This window comes from Frankliniella occidentalis, unplaced genomic scaffold, assembly GCF_000697945.3.
Source record: "Frankliniella occidentalis isolate FOCC.00 unplaced genomic scaffold, Focc_3.1 Scaffold33, whole genome shotgun sequence".
Classification (NCBI taxonomy): domain Eukaryota; kingdom Metazoa; phylum Arthropoda; class Insecta; order Thysanoptera; family Thripidae; genus Frankliniella; species Frankliniella occidentalis.
Window position 1 is genome coordinate 225,544 of NW_026267163.1, and position 15,987 is coordinate 241,530.

The 15,987-nt window shown below is 47.6% G+C and overlaps 6 protein-coding genes across 7 annotated transcripts in view; 2 read left to right on the forward strand and 4 right to left on the reverse strand.

The window, feature by feature from the left end:
- Window positions 1-1,758, reverse strand: part of LOC113205779 (gastrula zinc finger protein XlCGF17.1-like) — a 52,843-nt gene extending 51,085 nt beyond the window's left edge. Inside the window, exon 1 of one of the 2 annotated variants that reach the window (XM_052265934.1) lies at window positions 1,610-1,758. The gene's annotated coding sequence lies outside the window, so the exon portion shown is untranslated. The remainder of the gene's footprint in view (window positions 1-1,609) is intronic. The other variant, XM_052265933.1, reaches the window with a different exon arrangement.
- Window positions 1,656-5,126, forward strand: LOC113208415 (monocarboxylate transporter 3-like). Its single transcript, XM_052265936.1, has 5 exons — window positions 1,656-1,799; window positions 2,425-2,704; window positions 3,245-3,419; window positions 3,508-3,714; window positions 3,831-5,126. The coding sequence occupies exons 1-5, from the start codon at window positions 1,666-1,668 to the stop codon at window positions 4,271-4,273; spliced, it is 1,239 nt and encodes a 412-aa protein (XP_052121896.1). The 5' UTR covers window positions 1,656-1,665; the 3' UTR covers window positions 4,274-5,126.
- Window positions 5,104-7,282, reverse strand: LOC113208393 (nucleoporin NUP42-like). The gene is made up of 5 exons (XM_026425350.2): window positions 7,139-7,282; window positions 6,751-6,868; window positions 6,435-6,612; window positions 6,260-6,346; window positions 5,104-6,173 (listed from the first exon to the last, which is right to left on the reverse strand). Exons 1-5 carry the CDS (start codon window positions 7,221-7,223, stop codon window positions 5,238-5,240), a joined length of 1,404 nt encoding a protein of 467 aa, XP_026281135.1. The 5' UTR covers window positions 7,224-7,282; the 3' UTR covers window positions 5,104-5,237.
- A 212-nt stretch (window positions 7,283-7,494) lies between these two features.
- On the forward strand, window positions 7,495-10,005 carry LOC113208392 (FAD synthase-like). The gene is made up of 10 exons (XM_026425349.2): window positions 7,495-7,636; window positions 7,738-7,832; window positions 8,063-8,186; window positions 8,264-8,376; window positions 8,599-8,742; window positions 8,827-8,972; window positions 9,059-9,147; window positions 9,256-9,388; window positions 9,454-9,624; window positions 9,720-10,005. The coding sequence occupies exons 1-10, from the start codon at window positions 7,495-7,497 to the stop codon at window positions 9,976-9,978; spliced, it is 1,416 nt and encodes a 471-aa protein (XP_026281134.1). The 3' UTR covers window positions 9,979-10,005.
- A 383-nt stretch (window positions 10,006-10,388) lies between these two features.
- LOC127749115 (DBH-like monooxygenase protein 1) lies at window positions 10,389-12,231 on the reverse strand. The gene is made up of 3 exons (XM_052265937.1): window positions 11,902-12,231; window positions 11,158-11,304; window positions 10,389-10,670 (listed from the first exon to the last, which is right to left on the reverse strand). The coding sequence occupies exons 1-3, from the start codon at window positions 12,229-12,231 to the stop codon at window positions 10,470-10,472; spliced, it is 678 nt and encodes a 225-aa protein (XP_052121897.1). The 3' UTR covers window positions 10,389-10,469.
- A 1,177-nt stretch (window positions 12,232-13,408) lies between these two features.
- LOC113208405 (uncharacterized) lies at window positions 13,409-14,713 on the reverse strand. Its single transcript, XM_026425366.2, has 3 exons — window positions 14,500-14,713; window positions 13,808-13,849; window positions 13,409-13,694 (listed from the first exon to the last, which is right to left on the reverse strand). The coding sequence occupies exons 1-3, from the start codon at window positions 14,623-14,625 to the stop codon at window positions 13,434-13,436; spliced, it is 429 nt and encodes a 142-aa protein (XP_026281151.2). The 5' UTR covers window positions 14,626-14,713; the 3' UTR covers window positions 13,409-13,433.
- Window positions 14,714-15,987: the final 1,274 nt, after the last annotated feature.

A 15,987-nucleotide genomic window follows, 5' to 3' on the forward strand; every position in this document is an offset into this window, starting at 1 on the left:
GGGGGCGGGGGGCGCTCCGATAACAGTGAGGCCACAGGGCCACAGGCTCCCCGTCCCGCGTCCCCCCCGCGACCCAGAATCCTTAGCGCCACGAAATATATTTTTCTTGCTGCCTTTGATGCCCTGTTTTTGTGCCTGCTATTAGCCCCCTAGTCGGCTCAGTTTCCAAGAGGGTAAGTCAAGTACTCAAACTCGCAGCCCAAAATGGCGCCAGTCAACGTCACCCAGGACAGGGGCAGGCGGTCGGCCAGGGGGACGGGTTACGTGTCGCTACCCCCCAGAGGCACCCACACCCACCTCTGCGACGACCCCTCGAGTCCCAGTCAGTGCTGGGCGGTGGGTGTCACTGCAATTCCCGCCCCGACGCCCCGGGGGTGAGCTAACTGGTGACAGGGTGATCCCTCAGCGGGAGTGGTGTGCTCGGGGCCGGGCGAGCGGGAGCAGAGTGGAGTCTGAATGAGGCTAATTCTCGTCCCAAGCTGCCCAAGCGCTACAAAAGTACTGAGCGGGCTGAGCGGCGTGAGGCTGGCAGGCACAGAGTCGCCGCACCAAAGCAAATTAATCATCAACACTTTCAGGGCAGATTACTCTCTTAACTATGAGAGTCAGGCCGGATGAGAATTTTCCCGACTTTCAATTATTGTTATATTGTTTTTATTATATATTGTTTCGGGAGCTGGGTTTGGAGAAGAGTAAAGCTACAGGCACAGCGGTAGGCTAAGCAGGGCTAACATCCTTGCCACGCTTAACTGCCCCAGGGAAAAGAGAGGGGGAAAGGGGAGAGGGAGCGAGTGGGGGAGGAAGGCATGAACACGGGGAGAGAGGAGGGAGAGGAGCTGCAAACAGACTCAGACGGGCAGGAACAAAGTTAGAGACAGGTCAGAGGAGAAATAAGGTCGACCTCCCGTGTGACGAAGGGGCATGGCGGAAGCGGGGGGTGAAAGGTGGAAAAGGGGGGGGGGCAACCCCGAGCAGAATATTAATGTGCCGCTGAAAACGAATGGCGTTCAATTAATGAGGCTGGAACGTGATTGGTGTTCGGACGAGACAGGCTCGTCCTCCCGAGCCCGCTTCACCCCACTTCACCCCCATGGTCACGGCACGGCTCCCCTCAAGGCTCAGCCTGCGTGTTGCCGCGCCGCCCGGGCTCCACTGGGGACCTCCCCGTCGTCGCCGACCCCTCGGGATCGTCACCCACCCAAACCCACCCCCCTTTCCACTGTCTTGCGCGACGCGCGGTCCCATCGGCCTGGAGTAATGAATAAGGGGAAAAGTGCCGCAGAGACGGTAAAGGAGAAAATAGACCTCCAGCCCCCTCCACTCCACAAGATCTGGTGCGAATGACTGTGAGGAGCATAGCATAGCATAGCCATGGCGGGGGTTGCAGTGGTTGCGAAGGTCAGCAATTTTTCGTTTTAGGCGGAGGCTGGTCGGAAGAGATGTCGACGGTCTAACAAACGACAGGTGCGCGTCAGCGACAAAGATTGCGCGAGAAAAGCATGTTACGCCAGACATCCTACTTTAAAAGTTACCACACAAGTTGGGCAGATTTTCAGATTTTGTTTCAAAGCAGTCAGATGAAGAATGCCCCTAAGCCCTTGTCACTCACCTGCTTGATTGCGACGCTGTTGCAGTTACGGCGTGCTGCTGGGGGTCGGCGCCGCGATGGTCCGGGAGGCCGCCTCGCTGATGCTGGGGCAGTACTTCAAGAAGCGGCGCGCGGCGGCAGAGTGCCTCATGCTGTCCGGGGTCGGCCTCGGAATATCCACCTTCACGGCCTTCTACACGGACACTGTGGGGTAAGTAGCGAAGAAAGCTTCACACATACACAAACATCAACTGCTGAAGACGTCCGCCTAGAAAGAAAAGGTTCCACCTAACCCAACACTCTACGTACCCGTTCAGGCAGAGGTTAAACAAGCACTGCTTTAGATGCGATTAGGAAGACACCAAAAAAGTACGAATAAAAACGCGTTAATGAACACACACATGTCGATTTGCAGCAGCCGCAACACCAACACCTCCTCACTGCGAGGTTGGGGGTTAGGTAAACACTGCAGCGGGCGGGCGGAGCCGTGTCGTGCCGTGCCGCACAAACAACAAGATGGAAAACAACAACACCAGGAACGAGAAAAACAACAGATTAGAGAGGGGGGGGGGATGAGGAACGAAAAGATGATTCACTTAAAATTCAACCGGTTTTAGGGGATTAATTTAGATCAAGTTGTTTTGTTTTTTAACCACCAAAGCAAAAGTGTTTTTCGGCTCGTGGAGAAGAAGAAAAGCGGGTACATAAACCACGCCGGTGGAGGGGGTAAGGGTCTAGCCAATCAGGAATCTTTATGTCCCACCCGCTCTTCTTCTTCCTCCGTTCGCCGAAGTACAATATTGGAATAATTTGATACAACGCCGATACCTTTGCAGGAGACTGGGGTGGCGCCTCGGCCTGCAGGCCGCCACGGGCCTCGTCGCGACGGGCTTCTTCGTCGGCGTGCTCTACCGGCCGGCGTCGCTGTACCACCCGCAGCGCCGCGCCATCTCGCACCTCAAGGCGCAGCGCAAGCGAGTCAAGCACAAGAAGGCCCTGCGCCCGCCGCGGCCGCCCCTCATCGACATGGCGCCGCTGCACTCGCGGGCCGTGAGGCTGCTCGTGGGCGCGTCGGCCGCCGCCGCCACCGGCCTCTACACGCCGGCCTTCCACCTGGTGGGTACCGCCACCGCCGCGCCCCCGGCGAACATGACGTCGTCGTCGACGGCGTGCTCCGCGACCCTCGTCACATTCACTCACTCGACGCATGCAGAGAAGCCGCAGAAGCCGAGCTCCGCAGTGTGGATCCTGCGGAGCTTTGATTGATAGCCTCTCCCTGCTGGTGTTGGGATCGATTTGAAATAAAAACGTCATAATGACGTCCGCCGGGGCCCCGCCCCGCCCCGCCGCACTACCCGCCCCTTCCAGTCACACATCTCATCTCTCTCGGCCCCGAGCTACCCCCGGCCCCGGCAGCGCGCCTCATCTCTCTCGCATGGCCTTCTTTATTTCCTTGGAAAGCCGAACTGAGAGGGATGGACGCGTACCGCGCCACTATCGAGAGAGACGGCACTGTGATTGATGGAGGGGTGTGCTTGTGTGTGTGTGTGTGTGTGTGTGTGTGTGTGTGTTAGCGCGGAGAAGGGCGTCAAACAAGATAATGTAGGCCATCCGACACAATGACTGACTGAGCCTCTCTCGCCTTTCGTCTTGCAGGGCTTCCAGGCGGCCAAGGAGGGCGTCCCCGAGGCCGGCGTGCGGCTGCTGCAGATCATCCTGGGGCTGGGCGCCGCCCTGGGCTGCTACGTGGCGGGGGCCGTGACGGCGAGGCGCAGCGACCAGTGCCTCGTGTCGCGGCAGAACCTCGTGCAGACCTCCATGCTGGGTGCAGGTGAGTGAACCGCGGGTCCGGGCCCGCCCGAGTAGGTAGGCCACCCACCGTGCAGCGGAGTAACGCGGCCCGTCTCTTGCGTTTGCAGCGCTGTCCCTGCTGGCGCTGGGCTGGGTCTCGGGGTACCACGGCTACGTGCTGGTCACGTGGCTGTACGGCACCAGCCTGGGCGGCACGCTCTACTCCCTCAAGATGTTCACCATGGAGCGGGTGCGCGCGCGCTACTTCTCGCGCACGTGGGCCTTCGTGCAGGGCGCGCAGGCCGTGCCCGTGCTCCTGGGGGTGGCCATCACAGGTGAGTGCGGCGCCGGCCTCGCGCTAGAGCTGCGCGGCGGTCCCCAGCTGTCTGTCTCTCTTGCGCTCACGCTCACTACCCCGTGCCCACGACACTGACCACGCTCTCTGACGCAGGCTACATCAACGAGAGCAACCCACGCTGCGGCTACTACTTCTCGCTGGCCTTCACGCTGGTGGGCGCCGTCCTGGTGCACCTGTCGGCGTGGCCCGACACCGGCACGAGCAACGTGACGGGCGACTGCGACCCGTGCGTCTGCCCCCCGCTGGCGGGTGGGCTGGGCCCGCTGCCGCTAGGGGTGGGCGGCCCGCCGCTGGCGCCCACCGGGCTCGGCCCGGGGGTGGGGCCGCTGGGCGCCCACCTGCACCACTTCCACCCGCACGGCCACCACCAGAACGCCATGTTCGGGGCGCCCTCGCCGTGCCACCAGTACCCGCTCGTGTGCGACCTCCCGCCGCCCACCATGCCGCTCAGGGCGACCAGGTCCGTGCCGGAGGGACTGTACCGGCCGCCGGGCAGGCACGTGACGGTCATCGAGCAGATCACCACGTCCGTGTGACCACCGCCGACGAGGACGAGGTCCACAACACGCCTCAGCGACGAAGAAATGATGTTCTGAGGATGGACAATTTGGGCCTTTGTCGGTTGACGCTGGCCGGACTCGGCGGCGCAGTCAAACCTAGATAGGATAGGTATCCTATCTAGGTCAAACTAAGTTCTATGGAGAAAGGGAAGTCCTGTGGAAGAAAAGGACATGCTGTGAGAGAATAGGGTTACAAATAAATTGGTGCCAAGCAGTGCCAAAGTGTAGAAGCCATGTGATATGCAAAGAAACAGGGTACCTCGATCTTTCTTTCCTTCACTCTACCATCGATGTGGCTTACGTTATTTACAGAAAAAATCTAGATGTTAAGTATTTATGACCTTACTTAAATTTGTTGACAATTCTTAGTTAATGTAGATTATTATTGATGGTGTTTTATTGATGGATGAAGAATTGTATTAGTATTATGCCAAATATTTTGGCTTTTTTTGATGGGAGCAATGAAGTAATTTATTAACTGCCCTCTTTTGTGCCTTTCTTTTAAGAATATTGATTCCTCTATTTAGTTTCAGTTTTATCCTGTTCTTCTTGTCAATAGAAGATGTTCATTCATGTTCTAGAATAAGTTGAAGATTTTATGTCATAAAAATATTTTATAACTGTATTCAAACTTGGATTAAAGTATAGTACAAATCAATCAATTTGTGAGACTGAGTTTTTAAGCAGGTACATATGTCTGTAAACTCATATGAATTTGTCAAATTTCTCAATTAACCAAAAAATAGAACATATAAAACAAAGTAAATGTGGGATTAAAAGTAAACCAAAAATAAAACTACACAAAGTCTCAAAACTATCTACAATTTAATGAATCTAAAGTATTTATCCTTATCTCAGCCAGTAATACATGTACTTATCTTGAATAATGTATCACAGTTATGCCTAGTCAAAACTCTTAAACAAAATACATAGTATAAAATTAACACAACTCTTTTGGAGGTGGTCTACAGGGGATTTTACCAATAGTAAATGTTTCAGCGTCAAATTCTCTCTTCTCTGCCTCTGTCAGTTGAGATATAGCAGTATAGAGTGTTGCATTTACACTAATGTTGCTATCTTGAACAGGTGGGTTTGCTAGGCTTTGAGTAGCGCCTGAACCACCAAAAATACTACCGGTCGGTTGAGAAATATTTTGAACTGCACCCCCAAACACATTGGGGCTTGTGGTTGTTGCTCCGCCAAAAGGGGATGTTGTTGCAGCACTTGCTCCAGAACTACCAAATGCATTTGGTAAGGCAAAACTAAATGTGTTAGGTGTAGGTACTGATGCAGATCCACCAAAAATACTTCCCCCGCTCTGGCCCACAACTGGTGCAGCACCAAATGGAGAAGGTTGCTGAACTGTGGGAGTTGCTCCAAATGGTGATGGCTGCTGTGCAGCTGATGCCCCACCAAAGATAGACGAATGCTGCTGAGCCCCACCAAACGGAGAAGGAGCAGCACCCGCAAACATGGGGTTAGTGGAAGCAAATGCTGGTGGTTGAGTGGGAGAGGAAGCAAATGCTGGCGGTTGAGTTGGGGAGGAAGCAAATGCTGGTGGTTGAGTCTGGGTGGCACCTCCACCAAAAATTGATGGCTTTGGAGATGATGCATTTCCAAATTGAGAGGTCCCAACAAATAAAGAACTTTGATTGTTTGCTCCACCAAACACAGAACCAAAGCCTGCATTTGTTGATCCTGTTGAACCCCCAAAGATGGACTTTGCAGTTGTTCCGGAAGTTGATCCTCCAAATACAGAAGCTACACCACTTGTGGCTGATGGCGCTGGCCAAGAATCCTGAACGACACTACTTCCACTGGCAAAGGAATACTGAGAAGAAGCAGGAGTTTGAGCAGGACCGCGGGTCATTGATTCCTGAAAAAATTTATAACATCTAAAGGTAGACAAAGGTACATAAAATTAAAATATAATAATGTTACTACAACATTAGTAACACTTACAATAACAGCAAGTGTCTCTGGACTTTGAACCTTCATAGTGTTAAAGCGGGCCCTTGCTTGCTGATACATTTGTTGTATTTGCTGGTTCTTTTAATAATTACAAAAGAAGAAGAAAAATTAGTAAAATTTAATGGCTTACAAATTGGAAAAGTTAGAAGTAATGGGAACAACTTACACAAGCATCCAATGTACCTGCTGCTTGAGCCTGCATTTGGAGATGTCTCATTTCTTCTGGGGAGAGGTCTTCCAAACCAGGAACATTACCATGAGCTACTGCCGGCCAAAAGTTATAGGACGACAGTGGCCATACTCCTCCTTTTTCAGCTTCATTGACGTCTTGCACAATAAGATTACTGTTATGGAACAAATTATGAATTTATAATACATACTCAATGCATAGGATTAAGTAATGGACATATATCAATAAAAATAACTTGTCTAACAGATGAAACATTAATTTCTCACAAGAAGATGTACACTACACCACTTACAAAATATCTCTCGCATCCTTTCGGTTAGTACGAAATGCATTATTCCCCTGATTACTTTTAGGAGCTGTGACATTGGGTGGTGGTTGTGTGTTTTGCCTTAGAAGAGGACTGACTGTATCTGAAAATATAACAACAAGCGAGATATTAATCAATAGAATAAGGAGATGAATTCATGATTTTTATTTAGCTATGACACAGGAGACAAGTGAACTCCATTCATCTTTAAAAATTGAAAGTAATTCAGGTTAATATTAAAGTCCTCTATGTAAAGAGGAATGGAGTTGAAAGAAACAAAGATGCACTCATTGACAAAACCCCAGAAGTGTTGGTTTGTTGTGTTCTATCAATAAATAAAAATTGAGGTTAAGATAGTAAGTCAGTCACTTACTTGTATATTGAGGCGCAGAATGTTCAAATCTACAATTATTTCCGAATCTGCAGTAGCCCTGCTGGAAAAATCTACACAAAGGCATGGTTGACAAGGTTAACGGAGAATTAAATTTCGAACAGCATTTCAACCTCAACGAATGAAGACACCGGAATTGTTGTTTTCGTTTTCTTTGCTGAGTATCTTACTCTTTTTCTTTTTCTATTTTTCTCGTACTTCAACTGTTTTTGTTTTGAACTGTAAACATAACCCTTGCGTTGTTGTGGTAGAAAGAAGTGCAACTCATTTTGCATTGGAAAGAAGTCGCATTGAAAACTACACACTTAATCTAAAAAAACAATTTTGCTTTACATATTATGATTCGATGCCTTCTAAAAGAAAGCACTTCTTTTGTTTCGTGTAAATGTGGGTTTCCTACTTGGCCTAGTACTTGGCTGAAGCAGACGATGTCTTGTTTCTCATCTGCTTCTAAAACAGTCCCAACAGCTGGTATTATAGGTGAGTAATTTTTGCAAATAAATTACAAATTCACTTTCTGTTCTTACATTAATCTTGATAGTAAAAATCTTTTGAAACATATGATTTATTGTTGTGCTTAGTGATTGGAGATGAAATTCTCAAAGGACAAGTTCGTGACAGTAACTCCCACTTTATTATCTCAAAACTTTACAACATTGGCGTGCGGGTAATGAAGGTATGCGCATCCTATAACCAGATCTTTGTATGTTTATTTCATCAATTAATACTACAATTTTCCACGTGCGTAAAACTGTATTATGGATCTCCAATTATTTGTTTTACCGGAGTGGCTGAATCTGTTGCACTATACAAAATAGGAGGAGATGTGTCTGACATTTTGGGCATTTCATCTTTTTATCATTAATATTCTGTGTTCTTTTGTTTGTTTGATCCGATTCAAACCAGGTTTCTGTTATTGGTGATGATATCAATGAAATCAGCAATGAGGTTCGCAAGTTCTCACACCTCTACACATATGTTATAACATCAGGTGGTATCGGGCCAACTCATGACGACGTCACATTTGAAGGTAAGTTGTAGATATCCTTATGAATCGGGTACTGTCATTCATAGTTAGATTGGTTTTTAAAAGTTTTCTCCTCTTAGGTGTTGCTAAAGCTTTTGAAGAAAGTACTTTTCCTCATCCAGAACTTGTAAAAATCTGTTCTGACTTCTACAAAACCACTGATCTTAGTTCACCCGCTATGAAGCTGGCATGTGTAAGTGTTTGCAATCCATTAAATAAATACAGCGCACGATGTATTCCAAATTTACAGGAGGATTCTAAAAAATGAAACACTCTGTAGTTGAAAATTCCAAATCATAAACTTAAGTGTGTGAAAGAAATTTTTGAGTTAAAAATATTAGAAGTTTTCTGTTAGCCTTCCAATGTTTAGTGTTTTAATTTTTGATTATTAAATTTCCTTGAAACTTTTTGACAGGTTCCAAGATCAGCAAAGCTGAAATTTGGTTTTGATCCTATCCAAAACTGCAAGTCAAAGTACCCCAATGTATCTGTTCAAAATGTTTATATCTTCCCAGGGGTTCCTCCTCTTTTAGAGAGATCATTCACTATTCTCTGCGAGGTAACTTTTCATCTAGATTGTCATCTAATACATTTATTATAATGTATGCAGGCTGAACAAAGATTAATAATCACTTATCAACAGGATTTATTTGGAGGATCAGGATCAAAATTTTACAAGGGGGATTTGTATATTGATGCCACCGAGGTTTCAATAGCTGATCATCTCTCAAAGGTGGTTGCAGAGTTTCCGTTAGTGACGATTGGATCATATCCTGTGCATGACAATAGGTTTGTGTTGTAACACATATTTACATATATTACTAAAGTATTCTTTGAATAACTCATGGCTTATGTGTAATTTTATCTTTATTAAGCTACTATCGCATTAAAGTTACTGTGGAGGCGAAAGATTCTGATTTGCTTGCAAAGGCTGTGAAAAGATTAAAGGAGCTGCTTCCACAAAGTAAGTAAGGCCCAAGAAGTTGAAATAGCAGTAGCAAATGTTGTTACATTTCCCAAAATGTCTGTGGTGTATTAACACTATGGTATTTACGATCATCTATAATAACAGATTACCTTGTCAATTTTGACTCTGAACCATTACAATCATCATATGAAAAAGTACAAGCCTTGGGTGCTGAGGCAGGAATGAGTCATATAACTTCTTCCCTACAAGACTTAATGCGGGTCTACTCAGAAACAAGGTAAATCTTATAATTTTCTTTCAAATGCAGATAGTCTTTGTAAAATGAAAATAAGTATTTTACAGACCAGAAGAAACAATCTTGTGTATTGATGCCAGTCTTAGTGGTATCGTCACTTTGCACCTTGTACATGCTGTACACAAAAAATTGCAGAGGAAAGATAATGTGCCAACTATTATTATTACAAGGGAAAAGGAAGTTCAAATTGAAAATTTTGTTGACAATATTGCTCTAAGGTAAAATCTTAAGCTAAAAGTAGACTAATTTGCATCTAGGTAAAATTCTAGGATTTTAAATCTTTCTCATCTCTACCTCTTTTTCTTATTAACAGGTACCCAGTACACCTTTTAGGAGAACCAAATGAATTAAATGTAAAATTGTCATCCCTATCTGCTCTACATGCAGATACTAGCCTGTTAATTGCTGGTTGCAAGTATAGCTCTTCAGCTCTGCAAGAAATGCTTAGTACCCTGTTTACAAAGGAAAATATTGCCATCTGTTCTCCTGTTTCAACATGGAGTGAAACTCAAATCCTTCAATTTATTACAAAATTACATTTGTCATATTTCAAGGAACTTAGCCTCAAATAAATATATAGCTATTTTGCGTTTTTAAAATACCTCGTATTGGACTTGATAGTGGCGTATCCCTCTTCCATACAATCATTTGAGTCTCTATTTCTCTCTCAAAATAAAGTAGTATATAAATTAAAGAAGTGCCACAGAATTACATTATCATCTAGTGGTACGCTCACAAAAAAGTTTACCGTGGGCAAGAAAAAGAAATTCTTACAAAAACGTACAAGAAAATTTTTGCTTCGGGCCAAGAACATTTTTTCATGCATGAAGAAAAAGATATGTTTGAGGGAGAAAGTTTTCCTGATTCAAAGAACAAAAATACTCTTGACTGAAGCAGCGTGTTCTTGAAGAAAGCATATTTTCATAAGAATCATAATGAGAAAAATTATTGTTGGCCCAAAGCCAAAAAATTCTAGTCCGTGTTTTAATGGAACATTTACTTATCAACAGAAAACTTCTTTGTCAGTGTTTACAAATAAATAAATAACGCAACGACCTTAGATCTAGGGGACATTGGTGGCGAAGGGAAGTCCCATGGTAGTCGTGAGGACCAGCAGCCACACCCAGACCTCCGTCCGGGGGGCGGCCCCTGCGCTGGCCAGCAGGCACACCTCGGTCACGCCGCGCTGCTCCTTGCCGTGGTAGTGCGGGGCGCGCCCGGGGTCGGCGCCGCTCCACGAGAAGATGACCCGGACGGGCCCCGGCTGCGGAGCACGCCGGAACATGACCAGGCAGCAGAACTGCACCCATTGTATCTCCCATCCAAAATGCGCCTTTTAGGCGCCTTGGGCGCATTTTGGATGGGACATGCAAGGGATCGTCCTCGTCCAGACAGTACGTCCGTTTCTCTCAGATGCATTTCGGCAAGTGCCGGGGGCCTGGCGCCTGCAAGGCTCAGGGTAGGCCAACCCGCAGTACCCGCATGCACTGCAGGCAAGATATTGCCTACCTACCAGGCGCTATGAGACCTTGCAGAGGCTGAACTTATTGGAAACGCCGAGTGACAGACGTTCTTTCTGGATGATCCCTGATCCCTAATTCAGTTATGATGCAGTTTTGCTGATTTTGCTATGGGCCAGTGCGAAACAGTGGAAACGATGCCGATAAGATAACGTAACGACGTCGATTTTGTATTTTTGACGTCATTTCGATTTTGATTTAACATACCGTTTCGCACTGGGGCAACGATACCTGAATCTGAACGTCCATGACGTGCTGAGTGTGCAGCGGACGTGCGAGCCGCACCACCGTGTGTGTGTCGTTCTCCTCGGCGGCGACCACCCGCCAGTCCTGGTTCTTGTCCAGGGTCGGCGAGCCGTTCTGGTCCGCCCAGTAATCCTGCGCCCAAAGAGCGAACGGGGGTGAGCACAGATAGGACATGCTCGAGCTGGAAGGGGGTAAAAGGCATGCATGATCCCTTGACGCCGCCGAGCTCGCCGCCGAGCGCCTGCACGACCGGTCGGCCGTCTTCAGCGCGACCGAAGGCCACTAGGACTGCAGCCCGTGCCGCGATGACGCTAGTCCTGCTACCCTGCTGTAATAAACATTTAAGCATCGCACACGAACTGGCGAGCAGTCGGAGAGGCGCGGGTGATATCGGCGGAGAGCGGCCGCCGCGCATGGATGGTTTAATCATGAGCTCGTATTCGTTGATTTATTGGCTTTTCCGCGCCTGACGGGCACTTCCCCTTCGCGGCGCCCCTGGCCTGCACACCCCGCCGGCCCGCCAGGCTGCAGGAGCAGGCCACTTGATCACGTGCCCGCGCCGTCAGTCGCAAAGCTCCATGAGCCGCGACGACTCGCGCGCCGCCGCCATATTGACCGTTCACGTCGTGCCGCGATCTGCATGAAGCGCCCTACCCGCCAAGACCGGGGCTGGCGAGCTGGCGACTGGCCTACCCAAGAGAGTTTAGGGCTCGTGCCCTACCGCCTCACCCGCGCGTGCGGCACGCCCGCGTCGTCGACCCAGGCGAGGACCAGGTCGGCGCCCGCCATGGTGCCGGTGTAGGGCGACAGGCCGAGGCCGACGTAGCCCCTGGTGCGCGCCGCCACCTCCAGGACGAGCACCGCGCTGTCCGCGGTGGGCGCGCGCCGGCCGAGGCCCGTCGAGTTCCAGCGCAGCACGACCACGCCGTCCCGGTCCAGGCGCTGCTCGTGCTGCCACACGGCGTGCTCGAGCGCCCCGGGGGCCGTGTGCGGCGCGGCGTGAGGCGCAGCGTGAGGCACGGCGTGCAGGAGCAGCCCGACGAGCGCGAGCGCGACCATGCTGCCGCCGCGCCTGAGCGAGGGCCACTGTGTGGGCCACTCCCCGGCCTCTGCTGCAGCCCACAAGAGCACAGAATAGACGGCAGCCTCCCGGGCCCGACCGCGATCGATGCTTCGAGTGGAATTCCCTCTCAGCCCGATGATGGCTTTCAAGGGGACGCCGAAAGGGGGGCGCCCGACAAGGAAAAAATAATTGATACAAAAAAGGGTAATGTCAAAAAAGGTAATTTATCAGAGCAAAATTCAAAAACACCTCTTATCAATGAGATCAAATTTTCATATCCCTAAGGCAGGTAACAGCATGGTAAAAGAGCCGTTTGTTTAAAAAATGAGCACTGGTCTTCACGATAAAACAATAGAATCACAAGGAAATTCATCTTAAAAAATAGTTTAAAATGAAAATAATTTAGAGCTCTATGCTCTTAGACACTGGTCTTAGAGAAGATATCTAAGTGTAAATTAATATTTGAACTTGGTCAAACAATTGTGACATTAGAAATTTATTTGAGATTCTTTAACATGGTGTTCTAAATTACAAAAACTACAAAAACGCGTGATTAAATCTCTTTTTGGCTACAACAAAATGACAAGTTTGGAGAAATTTTTTAAAGAAACTGGAATAATGAAATTGGAAGACGTAATCCACCAAGCTCAGGCCACTATCTGTCATAACCTGCAATACAACATTTAATAAAAACCTAAATGTGCAACATCACAATATTAGGCATCGAGATGACATCAGGAGAAAAAGTAGTAATTCTAATTATGGCCTGAACATGAAACGTCGTTTTGATATACACTTCTAAAAATATCGAAGATATACAGATAAATAATATATAGATAAATAAATAAATAAAACTGTTACTTTGTTACTTATGGTATTTGAAGGGTCTCAGTCTTCTCATTGGATTTTTTTTTGTTAGGTGAATTATTTGTAATCATTAACCCCTTTCTCGCTACTGCCAGACCCCTTTCAAAAACTTCTCTTTCTTCATTGAGGCTCTTGATTTCTTCATTTGCTTTTTCTAAGTCTTCCTTCAATCCATCTCTTTTCCTTTTCAGTTCATCTCTTTTCCTTTTCAATCCGTCTCTTTCCCTCTTCAATGCCTTTTCCTCATCCTTCTGCCTCTCTCTTTCCGCCTCTACTTTTCTGATTGTTTCCTCCATCTCCTTAGCCTATAGTATGTTTTTCTTGTCTGATCCTACTGCATTTCTGTCTCCCTTGCTTCTGCTTTCTGTCTTGCTTTCTTCCCTAAACTTTCTAGAGCCCTGGCCGCCTCTACACACTTCCTCTCTGCCACCTCTCTCCGCCTCTTCTCTTCTTCAAACTTTACTTTCCAGTCTTCGTTAACCTCCCTGCTTCTCTCCAACTCTTTCTTCAAGCTTCTATTTTCTTTGCAGTATTTATGAAGAAGTTTAGCATCCTGTTCTTTCATCTTAATGAGTTCTAACACAACATCCTCCTGGATAACAGAAATTAATATTAGAATGCAGCGAGCAGAAAAAAAATACCAACCAACTGCAACACTTTACTTGCACTTTAATATGTATGTAAGTATCAAAGTAAGACATTTACCTCTCCTTCCGAGATATTCTCAATATCAACCCCATCCGAAGGCTGAAAATAAAATTTAAAATAAATTAACACCAGAATGAAAGGCATTTGTGCAAAATAAAGGTACATGGAAGAAGAGAAAGTTTAACTGGTGGCCCAGTATTGTCGGGCAGGGAAGGGGCCCATCCACCATCCCGGGCTGTATTGTTAGGCAGGGTAAGGGTAGGGGCGGTGGCTGTGAAAATCAACTCTCACGCCGAGCGCCGGCCGCGCCGGCGCGGCGGGGTTGTCCAGCTCGAGGCAGCAGCTCACACACGCTTCCGAGTAGCGATCACAGACAGCGTACGAAAGCGCATAGTGGCCCGACGCAAACAGTTAGCCGGGCCCCTGTCTTATAGTGTGGGTACACCCCCCCCCCCCTTTCAGTTCGCCTGAGACAGCCCCATATCTTCATGACCACTGTGGCGAAAGCAGAACAGTTAGAGGACCAGCCACGTTTACTAGTTGGCTGGAACCCGTGCTGCAGAAATAAATGCGAAATAGACCCGAAATAGTTGGTGAAACATAGTCGCGAACTACCCCCGAAATACTGCGAAATTATCCGAAATAATCCGAAATAACCGTGAAATAACTGAAATGGCAGGAGAAATACCACGAAATAACCCGTATGCTACGGACCCAAGTGAGTCCCCCCTAATTTGTTTGGTACTTACATGTTTGGAGTCATTGGCGGCCATGATGCGCAGACGGGAGCAGAGAACACCGATCTGTAGGGCTGACACCGGGCAACTGAGCAACTTACGACTCACGAGAACGAAGCAGAACACGGTGGAACACATGGTCGTCGTTCTTTTCTTCGGAACTTTCTTCTTCTTGATTCCAGACCCACCAACTTGATGCTTTTGATTTACTCCATTCCGAGCATATGCACCCTCTCTCTCTCTCCCTTTTTTTACCAAAGGCAACCCTGCATTTTGAACAGAAAGCGGAAAATGTATTCATTCCAACCACGTGTCCGTCCTTCAAACAGCCTCAAAATGCGTCGCTACAGCCCGTCTCCCGGGGTTGTCTCGAACCCACGACTCTTGGGCCCAGACCTGGGTTCGGTAACCACTGGCCCACGTGGAAGCTGCGGATAGAACACCCATGTCCAACACTCTTGGGTCCGACTCGACGTTTGTCTCGGGAAAAATTGTTTCCCGAAACCGGTACTCGAACCACTCCAGAGGTCAGAGGTGCAGGGCGCGAGCTCGCTACTCGCGCACCCCGCCGCCGCCAGCCTGTGGAGCGCTGGGGACCCCTGGACGGTGAAAGTATCGCCGAACGTTGCAAATGATTGGAGATTGATTGGAAATTGATTGGACTGATTGGAATTTGAATAGAAAGTGATTGGAATAGGAATTGTCAGTCACTGGAGAAAACGGACAGAAATTCCTAAAATTCAATTTTTGGGGTTATGTGGGGTGCAAACTGAAGACATTGTGTCAAAAATAGTGTATGCACACTGAAAATGCTGAAAACACCATCCCTTTCACAAATTTTTGAGTTATGTGGCCTTCTTGGACATTGTACATTGAAATTATGTTTTAGCGTGTTGTTACCTACTGTGAGGGTAGAAACAATTCGAAATCCAAGGACATTCACAGGAAAATGACAGTAAACATACTTTGCTTTTGAGAAAATTTGATTGATTTGTGGAAATGATTGGAGTGATTGGAAAATGACTGGTAATGTGATTGTTATTAGTTTTTAGACCGTATACTGATTGGACGAAGTGAGGAACCCCTCGTCGGGGGCTGTGCGTACCTATGGCAAGCAGTGGCATCAGCGGAGCGCGCTAAAGCGTATGGTGGCCCCGGGACCAGGATTCGATACCCAACATGAGCGCGATTGATGCTTCGAGTGGAATTCCCTCTCAGTCTCAGCCCGATGATAGCTTTCAAGGGGACGCCGAAAGAGGGGCGCCCGACAAGGAAAAAAATAATTGATACAAAAGAGGGTAATGTCGTCGAAAATGGTTATTTATCACAGTAAAATTCAAAAACACCTCTCCTCAATGAGATCAAATCTTCATAACCCGCTAAGGCAGGAAACAGCATGGTAAAAGAGGCGTGTGTTTAAAAAAAAAAAGAGCACTAGTCTTTACAATAAAACAATAGATCACAAGGAAATTCATTGAAAAATTGTTAAAAATGAAAATA

Coding starts and splice junctions, on each gene's coding strand:
- LOC113208415 (XM_052265936.1), top strand. CDS start 1,666: ATGGTCCGGGAGGCCGCCTCGCTGATGCTGGGGCAGTACTTCAAGAAG. Junction 1,800..2,424: donor TTCTACACGGACACTGTGGG/GTAAGTAGCGAA, acceptor ATACCTTTGCAG/GAGACTGGGGTGGCGCCTCG. Junction 3,420..3,507: donor GACCTCCATGCTGGGTGCAG/GTGAGTGAACCG, acceptor TTGCGTTTGCAG/CGCTGTCCCTGCTGGCGCTG.
- LOC127749115 (XM_052265937.1), bottom strand. CDS start 12,231: ATGGTCGCGCTCGCGCTCGTCGGGCTGCTCCTGCACGCCGTGCCTCAC. Junction 11,305..11,901: donor CGGGCGTGCCGCACGCGCGG/GTGAGGCGGTAG, acceptor CTTTGGGCGCAG/GATTACTGGGCGGACCAGAA. Junction 10,671..11,157: donor TCATGGACGTTCAGATTCAG/GTATCGTTGCCC, acceptor CGTGCTCCGCAG/CCGGGGCCCGTCCGGGTCAT.
- LOC113208392 (XM_026425349.2), top strand. CDS start 7,495: ATGATTCGATGCCTTCTAAAAGAAAGCACTTCTTTTGTTTCGTGTAAA. Junction 7,637..7,737: donor CCCAACAGCTGGTATTATAG/GTGAGTAATTTT, acceptor TGTTGTGCTTAG/TGATTGGAGATGAAATTCTC. Junction 9,389..9,453: donor CGGGTCTACTCAGAAACAAG/GTAAATCTTATA, acceptor AGTATTTTACAG/ACCAGAAGAAACAATCTTGT.
- LOC113208393 (XM_026425350.2), bottom strand. CDS start 7,223: ATGCCTTTGTGTAGATTTTTCCAGCAGGGCTACTGCAGATTCGGAAAT. Junction 6,869..7,138: donor TTCTGCGCCTCAATATACAA/GTAAGTGACTGA, acceptor TTATATTTTCAG/ATACAGTCAGTCCTCTTCTA. Junction 6,347..6,434: donor CAGGTACATTGGATGCTTGT/GTAAGTTGTTCC, acceptor AATTATTAAAAG/AACCAGCAAATACAACAAAT.
- LOC113208405 (XM_026425366.2), bottom strand. CDS start 14,625: ATGTGTTCCACCGTGTTCTGCTTCGTTCTCGTGAGTCGTAAGTTGCTC. Junction 13,850..14,499: donor CCGCCAATGACTCCAAACAT/GTAAGTACCAAA, acceptor TTTTATTTTCAG/CCTTCGGATGGGGTTGATAT. Junction 13,695..13,807: donor AGAATATCTCGGAAGGAGAG/GTAAATGTCTTA, acceptor TCTGTTATCCAG/GAGGATGTTGTGTTAGAACT.